At 40.6% G+C, this 25,021-nt stretch overlaps 6 protein-coding genes and 1 pseudogene across 14 annotated transcripts; 4 read left to right on the forward strand and 3 right to left on the reverse strand.

The window, feature by feature from the left end:
• Positions 1-78: 78 nt before the first annotated feature.
• On the forward strand, positions 79-1,412 carry LOC104813474. The gene is made up of 2 exons (XM_010541069.2): positions 79-680; positions 779-1,412. Exons 1-2 carry the CDS (start codon positions 340-342, stop codon positions 1,254-1,256), a joined length of 819 nt encoding a protein of 272 aa, XP_010539371.1. The 5' UTR covers positions 79-339; the 3' UTR covers positions 1,257-1,412.
• On the forward strand, positions 1,306-2,654 carry LOC104814011 (E3 ubiquitin-protein ligase RING1). The gene is given in 4 exon segments (XM_010541858.2): positions 1,306-1,323; positions 1,496-1,634; positions 1,637-1,757; positions 1,760-2,654. Coding segments are annotated over 4 exon segments (756 nt in total). The 3' UTR covers positions 2,238-2,654.
• On the reverse strand, positions 2,556-5,533 carry LOC104813475 (probable pyruvate kinase, cytosolic isozyme). Its single transcript, XM_010541070.2, has 3 exons — positions 5,179-5,533; positions 3,681-4,142; positions 2,556-3,531 (listed from the first exon to the last, which is right to left on the reverse strand). Exons 1-3 carry the CDS (start codon positions 5,413-5,415, stop codon positions 2,719-2,721), a joined length of 1,512 nt encoding a protein of 503 aa, XP_010539372.1. The 5' UTR covers positions 5,416-5,533; the 3' UTR covers positions 2,556-2,718.
• A 1,501-nt stretch (positions 5,534-7,034) lies between these two features.
• Positions 7,035-12,218, reverse strand: LOC104813476 (glucosidase 2 subunit beta). The gene is made up of 16 exons (XM_010541071.2): positions 12,028-12,218; positions 11,764-11,880; positions 11,258-11,353; positions 10,860-11,099; positions 10,167-10,423; positions 9,655-9,723; positions 9,448-9,561; positions 8,924-9,254; positions 8,741-8,842; positions 8,541-8,642; positions 8,403-8,460; positions 8,210-8,278; positions 7,926-8,013; positions 7,653-7,714; positions 7,521-7,572; positions 7,035-7,404 (listed from the first exon to the last, which is right to left on the reverse strand). The coding sequence occupies exons 1-16, from the start codon at positions 12,149-12,151 to the stop codon at positions 7,342-7,344; spliced, it is 1,944 nt and encodes a 647-aa protein (XP_010539373.1). The 5' UTR covers positions 12,152-12,218; the 3' UTR covers positions 7,035-7,341.
• A 272-nt stretch (positions 12,219-12,490) lies between these two features.
• On the forward strand, positions 12,491-15,119 carry LOC104813477. Its single transcript, XM_010541072.1, has 7 exons — positions 12,491-12,855; positions 13,416-13,492; positions 13,672-13,806; positions 13,929-13,983; positions 14,082-14,169; positions 14,402-14,500; positions 14,596-15,119. Exons 1-7 carry the CDS (start codon positions 12,533-12,535, stop codon positions 14,746-14,748), a joined length of 930 nt encoding a protein of 309 aa, XP_010539374.1. The 5' UTR covers positions 12,491-12,532; the 3' UTR covers positions 14,749-15,119.
• Positions 15,120-17,748: 2,629 nt separating this feature from the next.
• Positions 17,749-23,155, forward strand: LOC104813480 (arginine--tRNA ligase, chloroplastic/mitochondrial). 9 transcript variants are annotated; one of them, XM_010541075.1, is made up of 19 exons: positions 17,840-17,901; positions 18,360-18,387; positions 18,535-18,609; positions 18,688-18,827; positions 18,923-18,998; positions 19,132-19,233; positions 19,323-19,538; positions 19,653-19,733; positions 19,865-19,948; positions 20,067-20,171; positions 20,265-20,443; positions 20,639-20,723; positions 20,808-20,994; positions 21,128-21,197; positions 21,365-21,434; positions 21,522-21,611; positions 22,434-22,502; positions 22,626-22,724; positions 22,849-23,155. In XM_010541075.1, the coding sequence occupies exons 2-19, from the start codon at positions 18,361-18,363 to the stop codon at positions 22,957-22,959; spliced, it is 1,866 nt and encodes a 621-aa protein (XP_010539377.1). In that variant the 5' UTR covers positions 17,840-17,901; position 18,360; the 3' UTR covers positions 22,960-23,155. The 9 variants fall into 9 exon arrangements, with proteins under 9 accessions (XP_010539375.1, XP_010539376.1, XP_010539379.1 ...); XM_010541076.1 differs by having other exon boundaries at positions 18,691-18,827; XM_010541073.2 differs by lacking the exon at positions 18,360-18,387 and having other exon boundaries at positions 17,749-17,901; positions 18,539-18,609.
• Positions 23,156-23,308: 153 nt separating this feature from the next.
• LOC104813478 lies at positions 23,309-25,008 on the reverse strand (annotated as a pseudogene).
• Between the last annotated feature and the right edge of the window lie 13 nt (positions 25,009-25,021).

The raw sequence follows: 25,021 nt of genomic DNA on the forward strand, positions 1-25,021 counted from the left end.
ATTGACAAACATTCAAAAGGAAGGATCCAATTTGGGAGAGTGTGATTGGGGAATCTTCTAATCTGAGGGAAGCAGTAAATGCAAAGAGAAGAAACAACAGAGAAACCTCGTGAAAAACAATACAGTACCACTTCACTTTTCATGTGAGTCCCATTAAAACAAAAACTTCACTTTTTGACCCCTAAACTTTAAGAAAGAGATCATCGCTACACCGCTCCACTGGCATTCACTGCGCTCACGCCTCCAATGGCGTTTCCCTTCTCTTTCGTCTTCTTCTTCTTCTTCTTCTTCTTCTTCTCCGGTTCTTTCATACCCACAAAACCAAACAGCTAAAAAACGATGAAAGATCTCTCCTTTTTCTTCCTCAAGAACTATGTCGCATCCAGAATGCGACGACGAGGAAACTTCGGAAATTCCTGCGGTGGAGGCGGCGGATCCACTTCTACTCTAAACCAACATCAAAATGTGATGGAAATGGGTTCTTCTTCAACGGCCGATCACGGTCTGAGTTCTCCTACAACGTTGGAGGAGATGATCATTCAACTGGAGATGGAGGAAGATATTGCCAGAAGAGCCAAACTCAGGGATTATTACTACAACAGTCACGATAATGATCATCTTTCGCAGTTATATAGTCAACCAGTTCGCATGTCTTGCGTTAACAGCTCCGATATCTTAAGGTGCCTCTTTGTCTTTTTTAATGTGTTAAGGTTTCAGTGTCGGTTTTGTACGCATGTACGGTCCGTACTGATGATGATGATGAGATATTTTCCGACAGGTCAGCGAGGAACGCGTTGAACCAGTATCCACGCTTCTCGTTGGACGGCAAGGACGCGATGTACAGGTCGTCGTTCCGAGACTCCTCCGGTGCTGACGTGGCGAGAAAGAGGAGAGTGGACGGCACGCGTCTGCCTCGGACGGTGGCCGGCGAGAGAGTGGTGTGGTGCGAGCCCGGTGTGGTGGCGAAGCTGATGGGCCTGGAGGTAATTCCGGTGCCTGCGAAGGGCAAAAGTGGAAAAGAGAAGTTGGGTACTCTGTTGAAGAGGGAGCGCCTGAGGATGAGAGATCGGACGGATGAGAGGAGACCATCTTCCTTCGGTTTAGAGATGAACGGCCGTGATGGCTTCAGAGTCGGCACGACTGAAGAAGCCTCTTGTTCGAAAGGAGGGTTCCGTGGCATGAGATCTGTCGATGATGTGTTTGGGTCGCCACGTGGTGGTGGTGGTGATGGATGGCCCACTCTCCGTTTCAGGTAGAATCGCCATGAGACGACGACGTTTCGAGGTGTGGAATTGGGCCTAGGTTATGGGCCTTGACCGGACAGTGCAGGGCTTAATGGGCTAAATTTATATACTGCAGTGTTGCGCATGCATTGACTTTTGATTAAAAAAAATTAAATTAAACTCTCTTAATATTCCGTATTTAATTACTAATTAAAATAAGACCCTAAAACAAAGTTGATTAGATTAATCAAACTGCAATACTATAAAGTTAGAGCTGCTTGGTAAATGGTGATGATGATGATGATGATGATGATGATGATGATGATGAGGTGAATGGTGATCATGATGATGGAAATAATACCAATGATCATCATCATCATCGTCGGGATGGGGAGGCGATTGATTTGGACAGGGATTCGAGTCTATCCATAGGAGACGGCGAAGAAACTCCAATACGATATTGCAGTTGCTTCAGGGAATCCGCGCAGGGATCGTTTCCGAGTACGAGAGCTCTGAATATGCCCAAAAACCCCTACTTCTCTGGCATCTCTTGGACATTACTTCACTGGACCAGGTTTAGACCTTTTGATTCAGCATCTGTCTGGAAATGATCCGAACAGGCAGGGGACACCACCTGCACGGAAAGAAGCCGTGGAATCTCTCCCGACCGTGAAAATACGGGAGCCTTTACAATGCTCGGTTTGTTTGGATGATTTCGAGAAGGGAGTCGAAGAAGCTAGAGAGATGCCATGTAAACACAAGTTTCACGGCCGGTGTATATTACCATGGCTTGAGCTTCATAGCACATGTCCAGTGTGTCGGTTCAAGCTTCCTACTGATGAGACAAAGGCCGATCCTCCTCCGGTACGAGCCTGGGCCATATCCGTGGAAGAAAATGGCGGCAACGACGTGGAAAGGGAAGATGAGGGTAGCAGCAGAAGATTCTCTTTCAGGTGACCTTTAACCGGATTATTCTCTTCTTCATCCGCTGAGCCATCCGGACCTCGTGGATAAAGTGTCTTAATCAGACATCATTAGATGCCGAAACCGGGAACCGGGTTTGTCTTGTCTTCCTTGTCGGAAGCCTAGCTCTACTTGTCTATCTGGGTTTAACTTGGATATGGCTTTATGTACATATTGCTGTTCAATCAGATCATTGGGGGAAAAAATGGAGGAATCTCTCTTAGGTTTGCTTCCATCTCCATCTCCATCTCCATGTTTGCCAGCCATTCTTACTGCACATCACTGATCACGACTTCATTTCTAATGAAATCTACGCTGATTTGTTAAATGTGAACTTGAAAATAATGTAAAGAGACCGACTTTAGGGAATAAGCAGACGAAGCGGAGCATAATAACGTATTTTCTGCATGGATTTACGATATAGAAATATCAACCAGCATCATGAGAGTATGAATCGCCAAAAAAAAACACCGCCGTATGAAACTTACGGTCGCAGAAATAAACAAAGCCTTAGAAAGCGCTGCCGGAAAAGTCACTTGACGGTCAAGATCTTGATGACAGAAGCGTTGCCAACACGGAGGAGAGCCACGACCGAGTCGCCGGCCTTGCAGAGCTGTTTCTGTTTCCCGTACTCAGTGGCAAACACGATGGCTTGCTCCGTCGACTCGTCGTCGGATGCTCTGGTTGACCCCGCGTAAAGCGCCGGGATGAGACCCCGGAACACGAGGCTGTGCCTGGCCGGAGATTCATCGCTGCATGACCAGTCGAACAAGTCGGTCTTGATCTCTGGAACCACGACCGACAAGATGGGTATGCCTGGTCTGTACTTGGCCACGAGCCTAGCCGTGCTGCCACCCCTCGTGAGGACCAGAATGAGCGAGGCTCGGGCCGAGTTAGCCGTCCTGACTGCCGAGGAAGCGAGTGACTCGAGCGGGCTCATGGGTACCGGAGAGTGCTGCATGATCCTCTTGAACACATCTCCATAGTCAATAGTGCTCTCGGCCTCAACGCATATCTTAGCCATTGTACGGACAGCCAGCTCCGGGTATGCTCCGGCTGCCGTTTCGCCACTGAGCATGACGCAGTCTGTGCCGTCGAGGACAGCGTTGGCTACGTCCGTGGCTTCGGCCCTCGTGGGTCGAGGTGATTTGATCATGGACTCGAGCATCTGAGTCGCCGTGACCACGGGTTTTCCCTGAATGTTACATTTGTAGATCATCACCTTCTGGGCCAAGAATATCTTCTCGATCGGGATTTCCATCCCAAGATCGCCTCTTGCTATCATAAATGCGTCTGAGTTCATCAAGATGTCATCAAAGTTGGCCACACCTTCTTGGTTTTCAACCTATTGAAAATGTTGCAGTAAACTGTAAGAGATTATATGAATTTGTCACAACCTAGAAAGATATATAACAAGTGAACGTTTCTTCTCCCTGTCTGATTATTACATAAATCTCTCTGGTTCGTGTCGATTGTCTAGAAGAGAGAACATACCTTAGACATGAGAAGAATGTTCTTGGCATGCTTCCCGAGTAGCTTTCGGACTTCCACAAGGTCAGATCCTTTTCTTACAAAAGAGAGAGCAATCATGTCGATTTGATTGGGAACTCCCCATCCAAGAATATCTTCCTTGTCTTTCTCAGTCAGCGTCGGGAGATCAACCACAACACCCGGGAGATTGACGTTCTTCCTCTCGCCAAGCATTGCACTGTTCTCACAGCGGCAACGGACCAAACCATTTTCTTTGTCACAAGAGAGGACGGCTAACGAGATGGTACCATCAGCACAGAGTATCACCATGCCCGGTTTGACGTCCTCCGCCAACTTTTTGTAGCTCATGCAAATCATGTTCTCGTCACCCTTCATGTCATAGTCAGTGGATATGGTGATTTCTTGGCCTTGTGTCAATTGGATAGGTTTCCCATCCTTCAAGAAGCCGGTTCGAATTTCTGGACCCTATAAAACAAGTAAGAATCCTTTGTTAGTTTAATCTACCAACGGCAAGGAGAGACACTACACATCCAAAATTTCAGCTGAAGGGACTTACAAGAAAATGCTAAACCGTAAATTCGAGGACTGTGCCATGTATATCTTATATCGGTTTAATGACGTAAATGTGACTTGGTACCATGAATAAGAATCGGATGTAAGAAACATAGAAACAAGAAAACCAGAAAAGCATATTTGGAAAACCAATCTTAGTCAGTTCTGGCTATGACTTCTATCTACTTGACAACACTTTTAACTTCACTGGCTAGATATAACAATCAACAAACAGAGGAAGCCTTTCGCAGGGGCCCTCTATTGAGATTCTATCTTCTTCCAAAGGACAATTGTCTCGATCATCTTAGACACTGACATGACATCAAAACAGCACAATAATTCCTTTGGGGACACAAAAACAAGTTGTACATTTGATTTCAACAATTGCCTATCGCTTGCCAAATAAAAAAGCGACCCTTTTCAACCCATCTGTTCTAATTCAAGCTCGAAATGGAGACAACTATAATACCACAAACCCGAACACATATCTGATGAAACTGGATCTAGATTATTAAACACAACAATCGATGATGATGAAAAAGTATAATCCTTGACAGAAAAATCTCCAGCAAAATACAGGAAAAGACCCCATTCATTTCGCATTGAGGAAATTGTAAAAGCAGACAAAATTGATAACCCAAGCGAAAGACTAAGAACAAAAGAGCAGAAACATGAGAGACCCACGCTTCAATCGTGTAGAGTTAAAAATATCACTGTCAAGGTACAGATAAAACCCAGTGGAGTAATCAATAAATGAAACAAAAACCTGGAAACCCTAGAAATTTCACAGCGGAAACAGATCATGAACCGAATTACGAATTAACCAGAAAACTACGGATCAGAAACAATCGAAACAGAGCCAGAATCAGAAGAAGAAAAAGCCACGTATCTCACGCCAACACACAGACGTATATATGTATGCGGGCTTGCGTGCGTGTGGTTGGTTTACCTTGGTATCAAGCATGACGGCGCAGAGGATGCCAGTGCTGGACATGGCCTGATGGAGATTATCGAGAGTCTCCTGGTGGTAAGCGTGAGATCCATGGGAGAAATTGAATCGAGCGACGTTCATACCGGCACGGAGAAGCTTCTCGATCATGGGAACGGATCTGGAAGCGGGACCGAGCGTGCAAACGATTTTCGTCTTGGGCCTCTGCTCCATCGGAACCACAACTCCATCCGCCATCGCAGCAACAACAACAGATGAGAACACAGCCGATCGCAGAATCTGCAGAGAGATCTGGCTTGGCGAACAAGGTAAATGAGTTCTTGCGAAAGTGAGAAATGAAAGAAGATGGGTGGCCAGGTCAGGAGGAGGTTTGGTTGATTTAAAGAGTGACGCTAGGTGTCGTCATTTAGATTATCAGCTTTAAATTAATGGAAAATCTAATATAAAATATTCAATTTATAAAAAACCAAATTTAAATTTATAGAAAATAATATGAATTTGTAATAAAATTTTATATTATTTATGAATTTGCAGAAAAAATTAATTTCATGTTAATATCAAATTATCAAAATTTTGACAAATCTCAACTGAAACGATCTAAACAATGTTAAATTTAATATTAACTTAGCTGATAAATTGAACGGTAAAACTCATAAAAAATCATGAATTTATAAAATGGTAAAAAACAAATTTCTAAACTTTTTGTTTGACAAATTTATTCTCAAACTTATAAAATGAGTTATTATAATTCTCAAACTTGTAAAATATATCATTATAATTTCCAATCTTGTTTTTAATCAAAATCATCGAGGTTTCTTGCAAATTATAATGACATATTTTGCAAATTTGAAAATCAATTTGTCAAACAAAATGTTTAGAATTTTTTTTCACCGTTTTATAAGTTCATGAATTTTTATGGATTTTATCTTCAATTAAAATATGTAATTCACCGCCTCACATCATATTTAAAAAAGTAAAATAAAAATATAGGTCGTGTATATATATATATATATGTAAATATGTATATGTATGTATTTTTTTATTTTATTTTACTTTTTATGTTTGTTAAAAATCGAACAAATTGAATTCAAATTAAAAGTGAAATCAAATTAAAAACCCATAATTCTTTTATGAAATGAATATTTTTCAATAAAAATCAAACCCGAGACAAGTTCGGAAAAAAATAAATCGAAACAAATCTATGATAAAAAAAAAATTTAAATAACTATATTTTGTAAAATAAAAAATAGCAATCCTAAATATCAAAACCTAAGTGACTCACATTTGACTTTTATTCGACTTCTAGATGTTGTTGTCGGGACACGATACGACCTCTTCAGCGCCTCCAAAGTCTACGCCCCTTGATTCAAGACAAATCCTAGCTGTTAGGTTTTAAGCCTTCTCGTTTCAGGACAGGTGACGATTGCACACATATGTTGAATTCGATCCGGTATAGTTTGGTTCTATCTCGGTTTTGTTTGAATTTCACCGGTTTGGATCTACTCAAACCGAACCGGGATTGTTCTTACCTGACGAACAGAGAACCAACTCCGATGGAACTATAACCACATGTTTTCTCATAACTAGTTTGATTTTTTTTATAAAAACAATTCATTCATTACATGACACTTTTTAATGACATGATGCTAATAAACTACATCAACATCCGTAGCTGAAACATCGTGTAAAAATTTGAAAGAAACTTACAGATTGGTATATTTTTTTTTTAGAAAATTACAAAATTATATATTTTTAATCATTTTTAGCAATTCATGTATTTATGTAGTATTAGAAGCGTATCAGTAGTTACCTACGAATACGAAGGCATGAATTCGGCTAAGTTTTAAAGAAGAAGATATTTTGAAGCTTCGAAGCCTAAAAGCAAGGGAACAACGTACGAATATTCTTCATGCTAATGTCGTCAGAATGCTCATGATGAAGGCAATAAATATATATGGGAATGTTGCTCTTTTACCAGTTAGGCGATGAACCCTAATCCAGAGTTTTCACTGAGTATAATCCTTTCTGCATTTCATAACCTAGTTTCATCCTCTCCCACCAAGCCAACAGCCCTTTTTCTCACTTCCGAGAGAGCGAGAGAGAGCGAGCAAAAGGACGATTAATCTACCTTTTAGTAATACGAAAATCTCCGGGATTCATTGCTCAGAGTTCGTCGTGGTTCTGAGGCAGTTCTTGGTTCAACTGATCGAGCTTTTGTTGTAGTTCCTGTTTGCATTTTTAACCAAAATGAAAAAAAAATGGCTTAAGTAAAAAAAGAGAGTAATCAAGATGAAGAAGAGTAGTATAAGTTTTATAACCCATGAACAGAAGTATATACTCACTTTAAGCTTATCTTCCAAACAAAGGGCCGGTGTTGATAACACGGCTACATACCTGTCCACGCGAGAGTATGATGAATAAGCAAACCCATAATTCAATTCGTTAGAAGATTATACAGTTAGGCCAGAAATTACTCGCAGCGGCTCGGTTCATCAACATCCATTAGCTCGTTCTTCATTCCACATCTTAGCTTTACCTGCATTCAGATCTTATTTAGTTCGCCTTTTTATTCACGTTTCCGTTATCCTTTGTAAGTGCAGAACTCAATATTTCAAGCATTTTCGAGAATTATTCCACTGATTGTGCTCTCTGCTAGTCGGAACTAATTATGTACACCACTGGACTGGAATCATAACCATACCAACATAAATTGGTAGATGCAAAAGGTAAGGCGATATCTCGGTTACCTTCAAGCTTCTATCAGGACCATTCCAGCACTTGTCACCTTTCGAAAACGCCATGATTTGGTACAAGTCCTCGAATTTGTCCCATTCCCTAATTAGCAAAACAACCCATAAGAAAAGCGACACGGAAGAAGAACAATAAGTATAAGAGATAACAGGCAGTTGCTTAGTCATGCTGATTGTCCACGTTGAACAAACTCCAACTTTGAATAACTTCATATGCATAATATGAGAAATATACGCAGATGAGATGCCGAAAAAAAGACACAGTGGACAGTGCCACCTACCCTAACCGAGTTGTAGAGTAACCCTCCACCTGGGATGCTTCTTTATACGGGCAGACTTTATAAGTATACCTAAGACGAATTTAGATGGTAATAGTAAGGGCACAAGAAAAATAAAAAATAGCAACGCACTGAAAAACTTTGATATAGGGAGAGAGAGAGAGCTAGGGCATCATATCGCTCAGATTCTCCTTACTTGCCCTGTTTGCTCTCGAAACAACGACCGTAGAATGAATAGAACTCTTTCTCAGGTCCTGCGATGAAAAATATATAAGATTAGTTTGAGGAAAGGAACACACGTAAGTGAAGAAACAGGGAGTGTTATCACACAGACCGAAGTCTTTCTTCAGCTTCTTTTCCAAGCTTGATATCCTTGACTGTATCTTAGATAATTTCGAACTGGACTCATCATATTCTTTGCGTATGCGATCAGCCTCTACATATACCACAAGAACAACAGATGACTCACTTAGGTAAACCGATCTCACTTTTTCGGTTACTTGACAAGGGCAAGGATGATAAACTAATAATTACCAGATTTGTCTACTGGAGTTTGGAACAAATTCACAGCTTGGAGAATGGTCTTGACAGTCTGTTGTATCTTCTCCAACCAAGATGGGCTTGAGGTGGTAGTTTCTGTTCATAAGAAGATCAAACAATTTCACCCTTACCACGAGAGAAAGATTAATCTCAGTGAAGAGTACCGAAATGACAAACCTGACAAATCCAGATCATCATCGTCTACATCAGATTTATAGGAGGAACTAGAATCACCATGATCGTGATACTCTTCCTCATAGGCATCATCTTCTGCCTCATGGTCGCTGTATTTTCCATCGTTGCCAGTATCATCGTCAGTATCAGAAACAAAGCCATCATCCTCCTCATGTGAACTGGACACATGCTCATGGCTTTCCTCATTGTCAACTTTAGCACTATCAGCTGCCTCGGACTCCTTATCAGATTTCTCTCCTGTCCAACGAGAGGCAACAAGACGTCCTAACTCCTCCTTCGATAGCTCCTCAGTGCTCTCAGATGTAACATCCTCCTGTCCACGGAATGTAGAGTAATTGGACGTCAGTAAACACAGAAATTCTAAAATCTCCAATGTGTCATAGCATAGATGCCAGAAATTTTTTTTTCTTCCAAATAACATGTTTGCCCCCGCAAGAAAGATTCAGAGAGCTAAAACTAGACTATAGTGGGCTTCTGTAAGTATGTAAGCTGGGATTATAAATTACCGTTATCTTTGCCTCATCTTGCTCCTCCTTTTCAGTGTTACCATCATTTTCAGAGACACCTGTGGAAGAATCCTCGGATGAGGGAGAATTCCCCTTCTTCTCCTCCACAACATTCTGTGTTGTGAACAACCTTATATTATCATCTAACATGCGATATTTTGATCCATTTCCAGAGAAGAAACATATGAATGAAAAAATCTTGCTGACCAGGTCTGCAGGTTTAGGAGGAGAAGCCTCTTCTGATATACCCGCCAGGTCAGTTTTGACTGCTGCCACCTGAAATCATTGTCTAACTCAGCACCCGCTTAGAAGATAATACAGGTTGGACCAAAGAGGAAACAACTAATTCCACCAAGCAAGAAATACAAGAAGATCTCAGTAAGAGCCACAAATCCCTAAACCTTAGTTAGAATGAACCGACTGTGTGCAGGGACATGGTATTAGTGTAAACAAGTAAGAACGTTTTCACACATAGAACGAAATGATGACAGCTTTCAGGATCCGAAGAATGAACAGGAGGCACAACTAAGAGAGCCACGTTATGGATATTTTCGTATGATCTAACAGGACGCATGCTTATGCATCTAACTCCTGGCTTAGTTTAGCTGAAGAAAAGAGAAAACTGACTTAGACGGAAACTTGAAAATCCAAAACAGATTACAAAAGAGAAAATTAAATTAGAATCAAAATTATTTTAGGTTACAAGAGGAGGATCTGACCTCGGCTGGAGAAAAGTCCTCGACATTAACAATCTCATCTTTATGTGTGCTTTCATAGGGCTTTCCTTCGTCATGTGATCCTCCTGGCATCTTTTCCTCATGTGTGCTTTCACCAACCTCTTCGCTATCATCTTTTTTCTCCTCAGCGTCCCCCTTTTCTTGGTGGGCTGCTAATTCAGCTTCTTTTCTTTCCTTCTCCTCCTTTTCTTTCTGGAGACGCTCCCTTTCCTCCACCTTCTCAATTTGTTCCTTACGCTCTACAGAGTAAACCAAACGAATCTTTAGTAAATGCCAAGTTCATTATCCACAAGACCAACAATGTTAAATAAACATGTGTCAGTTAATCATCCCAGGCTAGCAGAGCAAAATATGACAGAATAACAAAAGTCTGAAATATATTAGATTTTACTATCATCTCTTCCTTCTGCTTTCTTTATGACGGTTGGGGAAAAAATCTAGAGACTAACATCTCTGCCCAACATGAAACTCTTCAAAGGCATAACAGACATCTACGTATCCTATAGTTACAGCGTAGCACTCTCGGTGTCCAGTAAAGTGACATTCATCTCAATGTACCACCAATGGCAGTCCAAGATCTATCAGTTTCAGTGAAATCAACGAAGACAATTTGCATAATTAGCCTTAAGATTAATTAGAAATTTAGAATATGCATTGAATAGAAAGACTTACAACCTTTAAGCTGTTGAACTAGGCCTTTCAAAATTTGCTCCTCACTTTTGAGCTTCTTCAATTCTGCTTCGTCTTTCACCAGGCCTGCCTTTGCCTGTTCGATTTCCTGTTTCCTTAAAACAAGCCCTTCAGTATATGTAGCAATCTTTTTCTTCAATTTTTCTCTAGCCGCTTTTCCCGCCTCCCAGCATGTATTTGGACATTTCACTTTACCATCATACTCATCACTTCCATCACAACAATCTGCTCATTATCCACAAGCAAAACATAGGAATCATAACTACCAAAATAATAGTCCTTCAAATATTCTTTCTTCCACATCCCACTTGCAAGTCTATAATTTGAAAAGATTGGGAGATTCAACAGCCATATGTCAGAATCACAGCGGATGAGTAACATACCACAAATACCATCATTGACTCTGGAAGAAAATAAAATCAGGGGAGAGTGGCCTGCATTACGGCAATAGAATTTTCCATTTGGGCATGCTGAGGTACCTGCAATTCAATACGTATGCAGAGTAATAAGATCTAGGATCTAATCCTTCAGAGCAAGACAGATAACAGATTGTTTGCCAACTTTTGATTTGGGTTTCAGTTCACCGGGCTGATACACCTCCAATACATATAAGAACAAGACTACAAGTCACCAATATGTGACACCCAATGATTTTGTTTGATTCAAAACAAATCATTTGGTAGAAATTAAGGAAAAAAACCGTAGGGGAACCCAAAATACATATACAATTGATCGTACGAGCCTGGATACCTTAAAAGCTACGTAATTTTGTCTAATACATAAATATAAGATCAAACAGTAAAGTGTAATTTTCTACGGAAAACCTATGCGACTAGGACTGGACCAACCCACTAGACCAAATGAACAAAATGTGGAAGATGAAAGGAACCTGGCTCGTCAGTCCCATCCGGACAATCACAAAAGTCGTCATTGAGCTGAGCTATCGTGAATTTCTTTGATCCATCCTTACACTTTATCTCTGAAGACGACTTGTAATACTTCTCGTCTACACAACCCAAGACAGGAACCGATCAAAAACAGTAACAGATGACGGAAGCGGCTAAAACAAAAACGAAATCGATAAGATTCGAACAAAACGAGGCAAATCATGATTTTGCATAGCCCCAAGCAAAGAAGAAGAGGAAAACGAAACCTTGAGGGGGAATGCCGAGAAACGGATCGTTCGCCGGCAACGAATTCGATCCAGAAAAGGAAGCGACGAGCAGGAGAAAAGCTAGCTGCAAATAGATGGGGATAGAAGAATACACTACCCTCATCTTCTTCGAGATCGAAACCGGAGAAGATCAGAGCACTGATTTGGCCGAGAAGATTGGAGTGCAATCTGTGTGAGAGAGATGGTCATGGAGATTCAAAGTCCTAAAACGACGCAGTTTTAGGTCCACACCCAATGGGCCGTACGATCTCGGCGGTTCAGAGGTCTAATCCAATAACCGAACTTAACCGAGATGGTTCGCTTTTCGACCTTCAGTTATCGAAACGTCGTCGTATTTATCAAGGAAGCGAAACGTCGTCGTATAGTAGATCTTCTTGCTTCTTTGTGTTTTTTTTTTCGATTTTTTTTTTCTCCACGGGGTTTAAAAGGATATCGTTATCTGCTTCTACAAGCACGAAGCAGGCAGGAGAAGCTCGAAACCAAAATGGAAGGAAGCATCTCACTGCTTTGTCTACGTACATCTTTCAGTTGCAATCACTTGTCCGGTTGCTCACCGGGTGCTTACCGTTCCTCGGTATATAGTTTGTTCGAGACGCTCCGGCCGGCGAGCTTCATATCCTTTCCGACGGAAACCAGGCGGTCTTCGTCTGTACGGCTGTTTCTTCCTCCGACTAGAGGCTCTATCCGGACTCCGGAGCTCACTGCGGAGGAGGCGGAGGCGGCGGAGAGAGTGAGAGATGTTCCAATGCCGAAAATTGATAAGAGCGGCCGGTTTTGCAGCCCCCGTGCCGCCCGCGAGCTGGCTCTGTATGCTCTCTCTCTCTCTCTCCCCCTATCCCTCTGTGTGTGAGTAGAAAAATTGAGTTGTAATAGCTTCGATCAATGAGATGGAATTTAAAATTGAAGCGGAAATGGGAATTAACTGGAACAATTTGGTGGATTCTCTGTTTGCTGGGAGAATAATGTTTTGGATAACTATCGAATTATGGTTTGTTGGTTCTGGGTTTAGGGTTTAAGAGTAGACGTGAGCTCGAACGGCCCTTGAACTATGTCGCCAATAGGATAGTTTTGTTATATTTGGATTTCGTTGTTGACTGCATCTCAGAGTCTCAGACTGTTCATTGAAATGCTAAAGCCAACTCTTCTCGGGCTGTCTTTCCTCGATGATTGGTTAGACGATGAGTTGCTTCTCACCCAAAACCGAATACTATGACACATGGAGCCAATCTTTGAACCACAAGAATTCTGATTCTTTTGTAAATTTTGGCTGAATCACTAGAATGAAACTTGAACAAGATACTTTGCGATGATCATAAATTAGCTTTGTAGTTGTTCTTAATCCTCTTGCTGTCGGATGATCTTGGCAGATTAATACTTTATGCTGCATGTCTAGAAGGCTCAGACCCAATTCGTCTATTCGAGAAGCGAGTAAATGCAAGAAGAGGTAATAGCACAAGTACCATGCTTTCAACTTTCTTATCTGTTCTTGCAACAAAAGTCATGAATGTACGATTTTTTGATCGAGATAAACCAAACCTAAGCTGTGTTGATCAGTTGCTTTATTTTCTGGATTTGAATGCTTGTGAGATTATAGCTCCACTATGGGATGGATTCTTTGTGCAGAACCTGGATATGAGTTTGACAAAGCTTCTCTGCTTGAATACAACCACATGAGCTTTGGGGGACCTCCAGTTAAAACTGAAACAAATGAAGAGGCAGATGAGCTCGTTCGCAATGACGAAAAAGAATCTACAATTGGTAAGGCTTAGTATGACGAAAAAGAATCTACCGTTTCTCTTGTTGTTTGCTACTTCAGTTGCAAAGGAATCTCTCTTTTTTTTTTTTGGATTTTAATGAGAATTCTCCCTTTTTTCATGCAGAGGCAGAAGTTCTTTTAGCTCCCCCAAAGTTGGTATACAGCAAACTAGTTTTACGGTGATTCATTGCTTCTCATTCACTGCTAAATATACTTATTGCTGGTAAAGTCGTTCACTTAAACGAACACCGATATACCTTCTTCCCATTTTTTGAAGGCTTGCAAGGAAACTCTTGGCTGCAGTTGTTGATAAGTGGGATAGTCACATTGTTGTCATCGACAAAGTTGCTCCGTCAAATTGGAAGGTCCGAACAAAATACACTTGATCATTCAATGGCACTCAAATAGTAGATGGCCAAACACTAGTGCCCCTCCAAATTGAAAGTTTCGGTTTCTAATTGAAAACGATCGTCTTGTTGCAGCAGTTGTTATATAGATCTCTGTTGGCTGACACCTCGAGCTCAAAGTTCAGTTGAGTTTCCATATTTATCTGCCAGTAAATACCTAAATTCCATGTTGTTTGACATATATTCACAGAATGCACCTGCTGGAAGAATACTTGAGCTTTCAGTTCTCCATCTAGCCATGTCTGAAATAGCAGTTGTTGGAACTCGACATCCAATTGTCATAAACGAGGTCTCTCTCTCTCCCTCTCTCAAATTCCCTTTCATATGCCTCAATAAGGCATCGATCTTTGCTATGAACTGACATACTTCAACAAAACTGTGAAGGCCGTAGATCTTGCGAAAAGATTCTGTGACGGGTCAGCCCCAAGGATAATCAACGGATGTCTAAGGACCTTTGTCAAAGACTTCACAGGAGGAGGAGGAGTGGCCTCCACACCTCCCCAAGCTTCGGAATCCAAGCAAGAAGTGTCGGTTTAAAATTACGACAAAGGCATTCTTCTCGAGACAAATCTCGCTTGTTCTTATATATCCAAGGCGAGAGAGCCTATCTATGTTCAGAGTCAGACCCAGTTGTTTCATGAAACTCTGTCCAAAAGGTTCTTGGTCCCTTTTTTGACATTCAATTTCAGGTAAGAAGAAGCTTTGCCACCTGAGGATGAATCTGTCAGGCTGCGGATTTCTCATCAGCCTCATTCTCTTTTTTGTTTTTGTTCCTTTTTTTTTTTTGTGTGGCTAAGAACAGATGAGCAAGTATGTCTATATTGCACCTATAATGTGAATTTAGTGTTTATGGTTCTGACTTTTGTGATTTGTATCCACTTTCTTATGTTAACATCAGTTCTTGTTCTCATTTAAGTAAATGAAATTATGTATTATTTCATGTTGTCATTGATTCTCACTTATATTTAAGAAAAAACTCGACTAAATATCTTATCAATTTCCAGACTAATAAACAAAATTTGAAGTTAAAAAAAAAAATAAATGATTTTTTTTTTCTGATTTTCAGTTTTAAAATAATGAATTTTATAAAGATTCCAAATAAACTATTCAGTTCTTATTTTACGTAAAAGTTTTTTTTTATGATTTCTCGTAAAATTTTATGTATTATTTTAGAAAAGAATTTAAAATTTAAGATTTTAATTAGAAGTCGAAAAAAATTGTATATTATTGATATTTTAACTTTTGGCATTTGTAACAAATTTGTATTTATACCTAATTTTGCCTTGGATCCATAGAGGTGTTTATTTTGGGTTTGCATTCAACGCAGATTTCAAGCCCATGAGCCCATCTCTGATTTATTTTGGCCCGTTTTCTAGGTTGAGTCCCCCCCCCCCTAGGGTTTTGCCTTGTAGCCCTCTATATATACTTTTCTCCTCTTTCTTGATTCTGAATCAGAGATTCTCCGGCGTCGCGTTCTATTGCCCCGATTTTTTTGCAATTCTCATCCATGCTCTCGGGCTATCTTCGTTTCCAATTTTCCTCCTTTTTTTTGGGTTTTGGTTTAACGTAGATTGATCCAAGAAATCTCTGAATCAAAGCCTAATTTGCAGTTCTTTGATCAGAGAATTCGACTTAGGTCAAATAGATTCATTAGGCGATAGAGAAGAAGGAAATTTTCCGGCGGGCTTACGCGCCTTCGTGTGCTTGCTCCACCGTTAAAGCTTCGATTATCCTGTTGTTGTTTTTTATTATTTCTTTCCACCGATCGTCGGTGACACGGTAGATTCGTCTTCGATTTCGATTTGATTTTCATCGTCGTTGTCTTTTAAATTCGAAAGCAATGATGTGATGGATAGATGGATGGATGATGAAGCAAATTCATTCGGATTCCCAGTGATTTCCTCAAACGGAAAAAATGATCTGTCAACCAGCTACTTCTGACATCATCATCACGATCTTATCAGTTATGGGGCCAGTGATGGAAGAAATATATTTGCTACTCTTGATGGAGAATTATTGTTCTTCATCTGATGACATTCTTTATCCACCAAGATCTCTGAGGCCTCCTTTCTTCTTAGTGTTTTCCGTTAGCTTAATCTGACTGAAGAAGGTAACGAGAGATTGAATGAGACTTTAGAAACCTGCCCTATAAAACTAAAGTTCTAAAGTATTCAACTTTGCTTCGAGAAATGCATTACCAATGACCATTATAAAGTTTCTCCAAAATGTTTGTATTCTCCTCTTCTCTCCCCCTTAAATGCCTAATTCGTCAAATCTGGTCCAGTAACTGTGATCTGATTGGGGGAAACCCGATGACTCTCGAGATGGTTAACATGCCGAGATATTGGAGGTTTGATTTTTTGTCCGTTAGTTACGACTGATTTATATGTTGCGGACTCATCCTAATGACGGTTTATCTAGTCGGTGCATCTGATATTATCTGATATTAACCGAAAGGTAATAGTTGGGGTTACCATTTTATAAAAAAGAAACTTTGATCGGATTGCTCTAGTAGAATGGTTAGTATGCTGTAAAACTTGTTAGTAATTAGCTTTTTGTCAGATTTAGTTTGAAGATTTCGTGGCGAGAAGAACAACAAAGATTCCGGCGTTGCGTCGCCGATTTTCAGACATATACACTCCTTCGGACCCACCCGGCAACTCTTATCCTTCCCTCTGGCGCGTTCCGTCCACGCGCCACCGTTGCCACTGATCCCACAGCCGCAATTATTAGTGCCGCCACCATCAGACCTCCGGATATTCATTTTCTTTTGTTAATTTGTGTGTTTTATTTATATATCATCCATTACTATTAATACAAAACTATTTTACCTGGCTACAATCAATACAATGCTATTAAAAAATCAATTAGACCAGTTTTCGTCAAATTGACATTATGTATCTATGCTATGACTAGTTATTAGACCAGTTCACTTCGTTTTATTATTTTCTAGCAAATTGGAGAATTGATGGGGGAAAAGATTCGATTTGAATTTTTTTTGGTTATAAAATAATATAGAGATGATGAATAACTACGTTGATTTTGTTTTTTTATATGTCAAGATGGTCATAATGTTTTGATAATGTCAAGTAGTATGATCAAATACTTTTAGATTAATGAATTTATATTGTTTATAATATATTTCAATTGTGTTTTGTTTGTTTATCGTTGGGCCGTAATTGAATCGAATTTTCATTGTCATAATAAAATTAACCGTATTTAAATTTTGGTTATAGTTTTTAATAAACTTAACCCAATCAAATGAATCATAACGTAACCGAATCGGACCAATTGTAATTAAAAATTTTTTTTACTACAAAACCTGAATTAACCGTCAGTGTCGGATAAACCGAATTGAAGCGTTTGACCAGCCCCGCGGTAGCCTCCGGGGTTAGGGGTATTTCTGAGATTACGAAGATAGGATAGGGGCAAAATCGTCTTTGTGGGGTTTTTCGTATGAAGGTGGCGTTTATTATCTAACCGCCAAACGCTGACTCGCGTTACGATTAAACGCTGACGTGAGGATTGGGTAAAGTCCAGTGTTCTTCGGCCCAAAGACTTTTCGGAAGTTTGTAAATTTCATGGCAATTCCTCTAACCCTTTCTCTACTTCCGCCGGTAACAGCTCCTCCGCCGTCTCTCTTCTTCTCCTTCAACCGTTTCCTCCACTTCCCTTCTTCCCCTTCCTCTGGTGAGTCACCTCCTTAAACCCTAATTCTGTCTTTCTCTCTCTCCGTTCATGCGATTGTCTCTGATAATCTGAATTTGGGTTCAGCTCTTTTTTTTTTTCTTTTGTAATCCCGTTTCAAAGGTTGCATTCGCCCAACAATTTTGGTGCACAACCTTTCTTCCTCCCCTGCATGCTTGATTCTGCGTAGTTCTCTTTTATCTCTTTTGGATTGTTTCGGAAGCATTCGGTACTTGTATAGATACTTCGGTGCTCTATTGTTTATGTTGCTACTGGTAAAAAGGTTTTTTTTTTCTCTCTTTTTGTCCGTGGGTTTTTGTTTTTTGATGAAAATTAGCGATCTGGTGTTGGTTTCGTTTGGTTCTTTAGAAGGCTTTTCTGTATGCTTCATTTTGTTTTTAGTCAATCGAAATCAAATGACCAAATGCTGAAGATTTACTTGGAATCTTTGGCATTTTCAGAATGGTGTGTCGCTTTGCATTAAGTAAGGTTTGTATTTGGGACATGTAACTTCATGTAATGTCTCAAACAATCTTCTCCTAGTTGTTGCCCGTGTCAGTTTTGGCTACAGTTTATCTTCTCTCTTGGGAGATGCTATTGCTTGTTCTGATTTTGTGTTCTTATTTTGTAACCTAGACAGTGTTATTGAGAGCTACGTCTAAAAGACTCGTTTTGGCAACCAAGACACAACCAGTGGCAACTATGGCAGCTGTAAGTTGCACTCCAATCCTGCAGGAAATGAACTTTTTGTGTTTTCCCCTTTTCAGTTCTGATTGTGGAATATTGCAGCAGGATGAAGAAAACGCCGGAAATGTAAAACGTCAACTCGCTAAACTATTTGAGGCATCACTTAAGTTAACAGTTCCAGATGAACCTAATGTTGAGCCATTGGTAGCTGCCTGCACTGCTAAATTCGGCGATTACCAATGGTGCACCCTCTTTACTTCTTTATAGAAACGAGAATGGTGGATATGAAGGCAGATTAGGTTACTTTCTGATTCTTTTTCCACACTGATGTTTGCAGCAACAATGCGATGGGCCTTTGGTCGAAAATAAAAGGAAAGGCTTCTCCTTTCAAGGGTCCTCCAGCTGTTGGACAGGTTGGATACCGAATTTTACAATCTTTTTGTCATTAGAGTTCAAGCAATAAATTTTTATCAGATTTTGTCTTCCTTGTCTGAAGATATACCTCTTCAACTCCTTTTCTAACAACTTTTTTTCCTCCCTTTGTAGACCCTTATGAAAAATCTCCCTCAATCTGAAATGGTAGAATCATGCTCCGTAGCTGGACCTGGGTTTGTCAATGTTGTACTATCAGCCAAATGGATGGCAAAGGTCTGTTCTGTATTGTTTACTCGTAACTATCTCCCAATCTTCAGGCATGGAATTTGTGCATAGCATAATTGTTTCCAATCTGGTTGCAGAGCATCCAAAATATGCTTATTGATGGAATCGATGCATGGGCGCCTACCCTTCCGGTGAAAAGAGCTGTAGTTGATTTTTCCTCGCCCAATATTGCGAAAGAAATGCATGTTGGCCACTTAAGATCTACAATTATTGGTGACTCATTAGCCCGTATGCTCGAGTATTCGAAGGTTGAGGTTCTTCGCCGAAACCATGTTGGTGATTGGGGAACACAGGTAGGTGTTTGTGTGCTTTTCTAATGCTTTCTTCCCCAAACCAGGGGCTTCTCATTTGTTGTTATTTTGGAATTCAACATTACTAATGGAATAAAAGCTCCACACATTTTGCAGTTTGGTATGCTGATAGAGTACCTCTTTGAGAAATTCCCTGACTATGAGAATGCAACTGAGTCTGCAATCGGAGATCTTCAGGTAAGCTTTATAGTTGAATGTATTTGATTCTTGAAGGTTTTCATTTTGTTTCTTGCTATTGTTGGCACGTGTAGTTTGTGCAGAAAGGTCCATCAACAACTCTATTGCTAACTTAAGATGTGATCTCATAGGCATTTTACAAAGAATCGAAAAAGAAATTTGATGAGGATTGTGACTTTAAGGAGAAGGCACAACAGGGTGTGGTCCGTCTTCAGGTAAAAAATCTTGCTTCCTAAGATCAGTCGTTGCTGCATTTTGGAATTGAGATATTACGCCTTCATTCGATAGCATTATGACTAAAATCGCTGCTCTTGTTGTTTTCCTACCATACAGGGTGGGGATCCCAAGTATCGTAAGGCTTGGTCTCGGATATGTGAAATCAGCCGAGCTGAGTTTGCTAAGGTTTATCAACGGCTTCGAGTTGAGCTTGAAGAGAAGGTAGAAAGATGCTTCACCTGTACTCTACTGTTTTAACCGAAATGAAAAAGGTATACATGGATGGGTTAACAGTTGCGGCAATAATCTTGTCAGGGAGAAAGCTTTTATAATCCTTATATCCGTGGAGTCATTGAGGAATTGAGCAGCAAAGGATTAGTTGAAGAAAGTGAAGGCGCTCGGGTGATTTTCATCGAAGGCTTCAACATCCCTCTCATTGTTGTAAAGAGTGATGGTGGTTATAACTATGCTTCAACCGATCTGACGGCTATCTGGTGCGTTAACTTCCAGTCCTTTTTTAGAAAATCTTGACTTAAGCAGCTGTCTTTTAAGATGTCACCTGCTAGCTTTCTGTTATGGGTTATGCTGTTATCATCTATGCACCCATATTTTTTTAGTTTTGCTGTTATAATATTTTTTGAGTTTTGCTATTGTATACTGTATTATCGATTCTACACTGCATTGTTCAGGTATCGCCTTAATGAAGAGAAAGCTGAGTGGATGATATATGTTACTGATGTCGGGCAACAGCAGCACTTTGATATGGTGTTCAAAGTAGGTGTGATGAGTGCACTTCTTTTCATAAAATCATGTCACGTGATTTGATTCTTTAATGCTAATATAATTATTATGAACCAGGCTGCCAAAAAAGCTGGTTGGCTCCCGGACAATGATAAGACGTACCCAAAAGCTAACCATGTTGGTTTTGGTCTTGTCCTTGGAGAAGATGGCAAGCGATTTAGAACAAGGAGTTCAGAAGTGGTCCGCTTGGTTGATTTGCTAGATGAGGCCAAGACTCGCAGTAAAGCTGCCCTTATTGAGCGTGGTAAATGAGTCCATCAAATATATGTATTTTTTTTAATTTTGGATGGGCCGAGCATTCTCCTTGTGAGGAACAACACCTTTCAAGTTATTCATGTGGATTTTGTTTCTTTTTTTGGCCGTTCTCTACTGTTCAGGTAAGGACAAAGAGTGGACTCCCGAGGAACTTGATCAAACCGCCGAGGCTGTTGGATATGGTGCTGTGAAGTAAGTATCAACCTTCTAATATGTACCTTGTTGAGAGGGGATTGTATTTCATATCTGTTGTTTTTTATTATAATTCTGTGAAGGCTGCACAAAATATGATTTTATCTTATTTTTTGTGCTACGCTTAGGCTTTAACTTGCACTTTCTTTTAATTTTTTTTTCTCAAGGTATGCCGACCTGAAGAACAACAGATTGACAAATTATACATTCAACTTCGATCAAATGCTTAATGACAAGGTGCTGAAACGTTTGTTTGCCCTCTGTAGTGCATGTTGTCGTGAAACAAATATATATACCTGATTATTGATAACATTTCATGAGCAGGGAAACACAGCTGTTTATCTTCTATATGCTCACGCTCGGATCTGTTCAATCATTAGAAAGTCTGGTAAAGACATTGATGAGTTCAAGAAGGTATTTTGTTTTCAGGCAGCAATATGGTTTTCTTGCTCAAGTGTCCTTTGATTTCTGTTTTTTTTTTTTTTTTTTTTTTTTTTTTTCCCTTTACTTTTCATATCATATGCGGAGGGATAGAGAAAACCTTATGTCCGGTTCAGACAAACCGGGAAGATGCATTAAAAAACCAATGGACGACGAGAGGGCGTCCTTTGAAAATCGCCAAAGCACCATCCATGGAAGCTTGACCAAAATGGTTGGAGCAGCTTCCTCTCTTCAATTTCTGTTTGAACCCTAAAAACCCAATTCACTTCAGAGATCGATCCGACAAATTGATCATAGCAAAGCTTTCATCTGCATTTGTCTGTCACGAAACCTCAACAGCACTTTTTGTAAGAACCGGGTCAGGGTTAATGGTGTCGGATACTCTGCTTGGAGGCCAATACCGAAACACTGATCTACCGACGATGTTCTCTACCGGGAGTGGACCCCTGCAAATACATTCCGGAACAATGTTAGAGAATGGAATATCGATCCAACTTATATACCGCCTAAATGTTTTTCTAATTAGGGTTGGAGCCGTATTTTCCTTTCTGTTGGTGAGTGTGGCTGAAAAACCCTGAACTTTTAATCAGTATTTTCAGTAAATAATGTGATTGAGGTTAAACATTTTAACTGTTAACTTTGTGTCAATACCTAGACTGGGCATTTCAAAGTGCAGGAAGATCAAGACAGCACATCTTGAACTACCTATCTTGTGTTCCGGTCTTTGTTTATTTCCTTGGGAAACGGTTTTAAGTTATGTTCTTATGTTTTCGTCATCCATTTTCTGTGTTGCAGACGGGACAGCTAGCGTTAGATCATGCGGATGAACGAGCACTTGGGATTCACTTGCTCCAATTTGCCGAGGTAAGAAGGCATAGAATGATCAATGGATGACACTGCCCCGACTAGGGAGATAGCATCATATTTTTGGGTTCTTTTTTCTCGGTTTAATGATTACGATCCATGCGTTGTTTGAACGATTTCCAGACGGTCGAGGAGGCATGCACAAACTTGTTACCAAGCGTATTGTGCGAGTACCTCTACAACTTATCCGAGTACTTCACCAAATTCTACTCCAATTGTCAGGTATACATATATGATCCTTTATCTTGAACAACTTGAATAGCCAAGCATCAGTTTTTTTGTTATCTTTCTTCGCTTAAGAAAATGGTGGGTGGTGGTTTCCTCGGAAATCCCGTTTTGGTCGCAGGTTATCGGGTCAGCGGAAGAGACGAGTCGTCTCCTACTGTGTGAGGCAACGGCCGTAGTTATGCGGAAATGCTTCCACCTTCTTGGAATCACTCCTGTCTACAAGATTTGATTCTCATCAGACAGAATCTCCCCCTTCTTGATGAGGAAAAGGGCTTATAGACTGTTCCTCAAAAAGATGCAACATTTGTATCCATTACAGAGCTTGCTTGTGTAAGAAAACGGAACCAAAACCTGGGGTTCCTCTTCTCATTCTGTTTCAGAAAACCCGAAATACAACTCAGACAGCCGAGAGATTTGTTCTTTCATATCATAAAGTGAAGGACTCCTGTGATACAATCTCGTGTGCGCTTGCAAAACGCAGAAACGCAAACGCGGTTACTAATGGAAATAGATTCCGTCTAAAACTAGACAGTGTCCCAGAAACAAAGGGAAGTGATCTCAATCTATGACACCATTCATAAAATCTCAAAGTCTGGACCGAAATGAAGAGCAAAAGCACATTGTTTCGGAATCATACAACAACGACACCATCCATGGAATGGTGATGATACACAGCCGGACTAAAGCGGGAGACGACTCTCCATATATAGTTTCCTCGAGACCATAAACGGAAGATTACAACAGTAAAACGGGCAATGGAATTTGCATCAATGGCCAAGAAAAGATCCCAAGAGTGCTTTAGAGGCCTGATTCAATAAGGTAATCACCAAGCCTCTCGACCACCATATTGCACTGGCCAGGAGCCATTGGTTCGTCATAGATACCAATGACAAGAGCCTGATTGGTCTTCTTGATGGTGACACCACCAGGTCCCTGCAATGGATATTTACCCGAGAAATAGGTTCATTCAGAGAAGTGGCAAGTGGTGCAGAGATTCAGAGAATTTTCTCGTCCAAGATTGATCGGACAAAGACTCAGACAGTGGATTGTTTACCTTTTTTCCTCGGATAACAGCACCTGGCTCGCCCTGGATCACCATGTACTTTGTGCCTCCGAGGAACAACCCGGTTGGAGCTAGTGTTCCAGGTTCGTTAAAATCGTTCATGATTCCTGTTATCTCCTCAGGCGTTAACTGGAAAAGTAGCGATACTGACCGGATAAGCAAACCATTTCATTCCAAGATCATGAAACAAAATCCACAGCATTCGATTGCAAATCCAATCCAATCAAGAAACCTCTCAAATGAAATTCATTGGTTAAGAAGCCGAGTAAACAACAAGAGAGCAGACAAGACGGAGACCAAACATGTCAAGACAGCAGATGAGCAGAAAACACCGTTTAGGATGAACGGGGCAGAAAATTTTACAAACCTACTGTGTTCATCTATATTCGGTTGTTCTAACAACCAGATGAAACCTCATCATTTCCAAAGTCTTTACCTTTGTTGTCAAGAACACTAACAAGAGATCAAACTTATAAACATCCGACACAGTGTAATGAGCTTTATCAGTCTCATAGATCAACAAGAATCAAGCACCGGATTCTCGGGAGAAAAAGAAATACCGAATCGAATTGATCAGCCATGCAAAGCAACCCCCTGGACATCAAAACTTAAGAATTTTTCTTCATTTAGTAAATATCTAATCTTAAATCTGAGGAGCTCCGTTCATTACTCGAAAGTGACAGCCTCATCTCTGCAATTCAAGCTTAGATTCCAATCGAAATTGTCACGGCCCGACAACAGACTGAGTACCCGTAATCAGTAAGCCTATTTAGACGAAACAATTAGGGCAACGAATTCATAAAGGGGTAAAAACAGATCCAGATCGAAACAGATACAATCTAAATCGCTAGAAAGGGGGGAAGATTCAACACAGATCCAAACAAAAACAGCAAAGCCTCGCACAGATCATGCACGTATAGCGATTCGGACAGAGCAAATCCAATCAGTGAGTGGATCGGAGAAGGTTGTAAGTAGAAAATGAAGCAAACCTGGGGGAAGTTGGCGCTCTGAGCCCAAACGCTGCCGTCTTGGCCGAGGATAGCGGCGGCGGTGAGGCGGTTTCCCTCCACGTCGCACATCAGGTGATCGTCGACATACGTTTGCCACGACATCTCTCTCTCCTGCTTCCTCTTCTTCTTCTTCTTCTTCCTCTTTTGTGGTTTTCGGACAGTGCGAGGGATAGCGTCGGAACTACGAGGTGTGTGGCAGTGGCATCTACGCTATATAT

The sequence above is a fragment of the Tarenaya hassleriana genome, unplaced genomic scaffold (assembly GCF_000463585.1).
Source record: "Tarenaya hassleriana unplaced genomic scaffold, ASM46358v1 Cleome20, whole genome shotgun sequence".
NCBI classification, from domain to species: Eukaryota; Viridiplantae; Streptophyta; class Magnoliopsida; order Brassicales; family Cleomaceae; genus Tarenaya; species Tarenaya hassleriana.

Excerpts from the sequence above, each read along its gene's own strand:
- LOC104813474 (XM_010541069.2), top strand. The coding sequence starts at position 340 with ATGAAAGATCTCTCCTTTTTCTTCCTCAAGAACTATGTCGCATCCAGA. Across the intron at positions 681-778 it reads AACAGCTCCGATATCTTAAG|GTCAGCGAGGAACGCGTTGA; the intron begins GTGCCTCTTTGT and ends ATTTTCCGACAG.
- LOC104813475 (XM_010541070.2), bottom strand. The coding sequence starts at position 5,415 with ATGGCGGATGGAGTTGTGGTTCCGATGGAGCAGAGGCCCAAGACGAAA. Across the intron at positions 4,143-5,178 it reads CCGTCATGCTTGATACCAAG|GGTCCAGAAATTCGAACCGG; the intron begins GTAAACCAACCA and ends CTTGTTTTATAG. Across the intron at positions 3,532-3,680 it reads ACATTCTTCTCATGTCTAAG|GTTGAAAACCAAGAAGGTGT; the intron begins GTATGTTCTCTC and ends CATTTTCAATAG.
- LOC104813476 (XM_010541071.2), bottom strand. The coding sequence starts at position 12,151 with ATGAGGGTAGTGTATTCTTCTATCCCCATCTATTTGCAGCTAGCTTTT. Across the intron at positions 11,354-11,763 it reads GGATGGGACTGACGAGCCAG|GTACCTCAGCATGCCCAAAT; the intron begins GTTCCTTTCATC and ends ATTGAATTGCAG. Across the intron at positions 9,562-9,654 it reads CTCCTAAACCTGCAGACCTG|AATGTTGTGGAGGAGAAGAA; the intron begins GTCAGCAAGATT and ends TTCACAACACAG.
- LOC104813477 (XM_010541072.1), top strand. The coding sequence starts at position 12,533 with ATGGAAGGAAGCATCTCACTGCTTTGTCTACGTACATCTTTCAGTTGC. Across the intron at positions 14,170-14,401 it reads TTGCTCCGTCAAATTGGAAG|AATGCACCTGCTGGAAGAAT; the intron begins GTCCGAACAAAA and ends ATATATTCACAG. Across the intron at positions 14,501-14,595 it reads ATCCAATTGTCATAAACGAG|GCCGTAGATCTTGCGAAAAG; the intron begins GTCTCTCTCTCT and ends AAAACTGTGAAG.
- LOC104813480 (XM_010541073.2), top strand. The coding sequence starts at position 17,793 with ATGGCAATTCCTCTAACCCTTTCTCTACTTCCGCCGGTAACAGCTCCT. Across the intron at positions 19,539-19,652 it reads TTGGTGATTGGGGAACACAG|TTTGGTATGCTGATAGAGTA; the intron begins GTAGGTGTTTGT and ends CACATTTTGCAG. Across the intron at positions 22,725-22,848 it reads AATTCTACTCCAATTGTCAG|GTTATCGGGTCAGCGGAAGA; the intron begins GTATACATATAT and ends TTTTGGTCGCAG.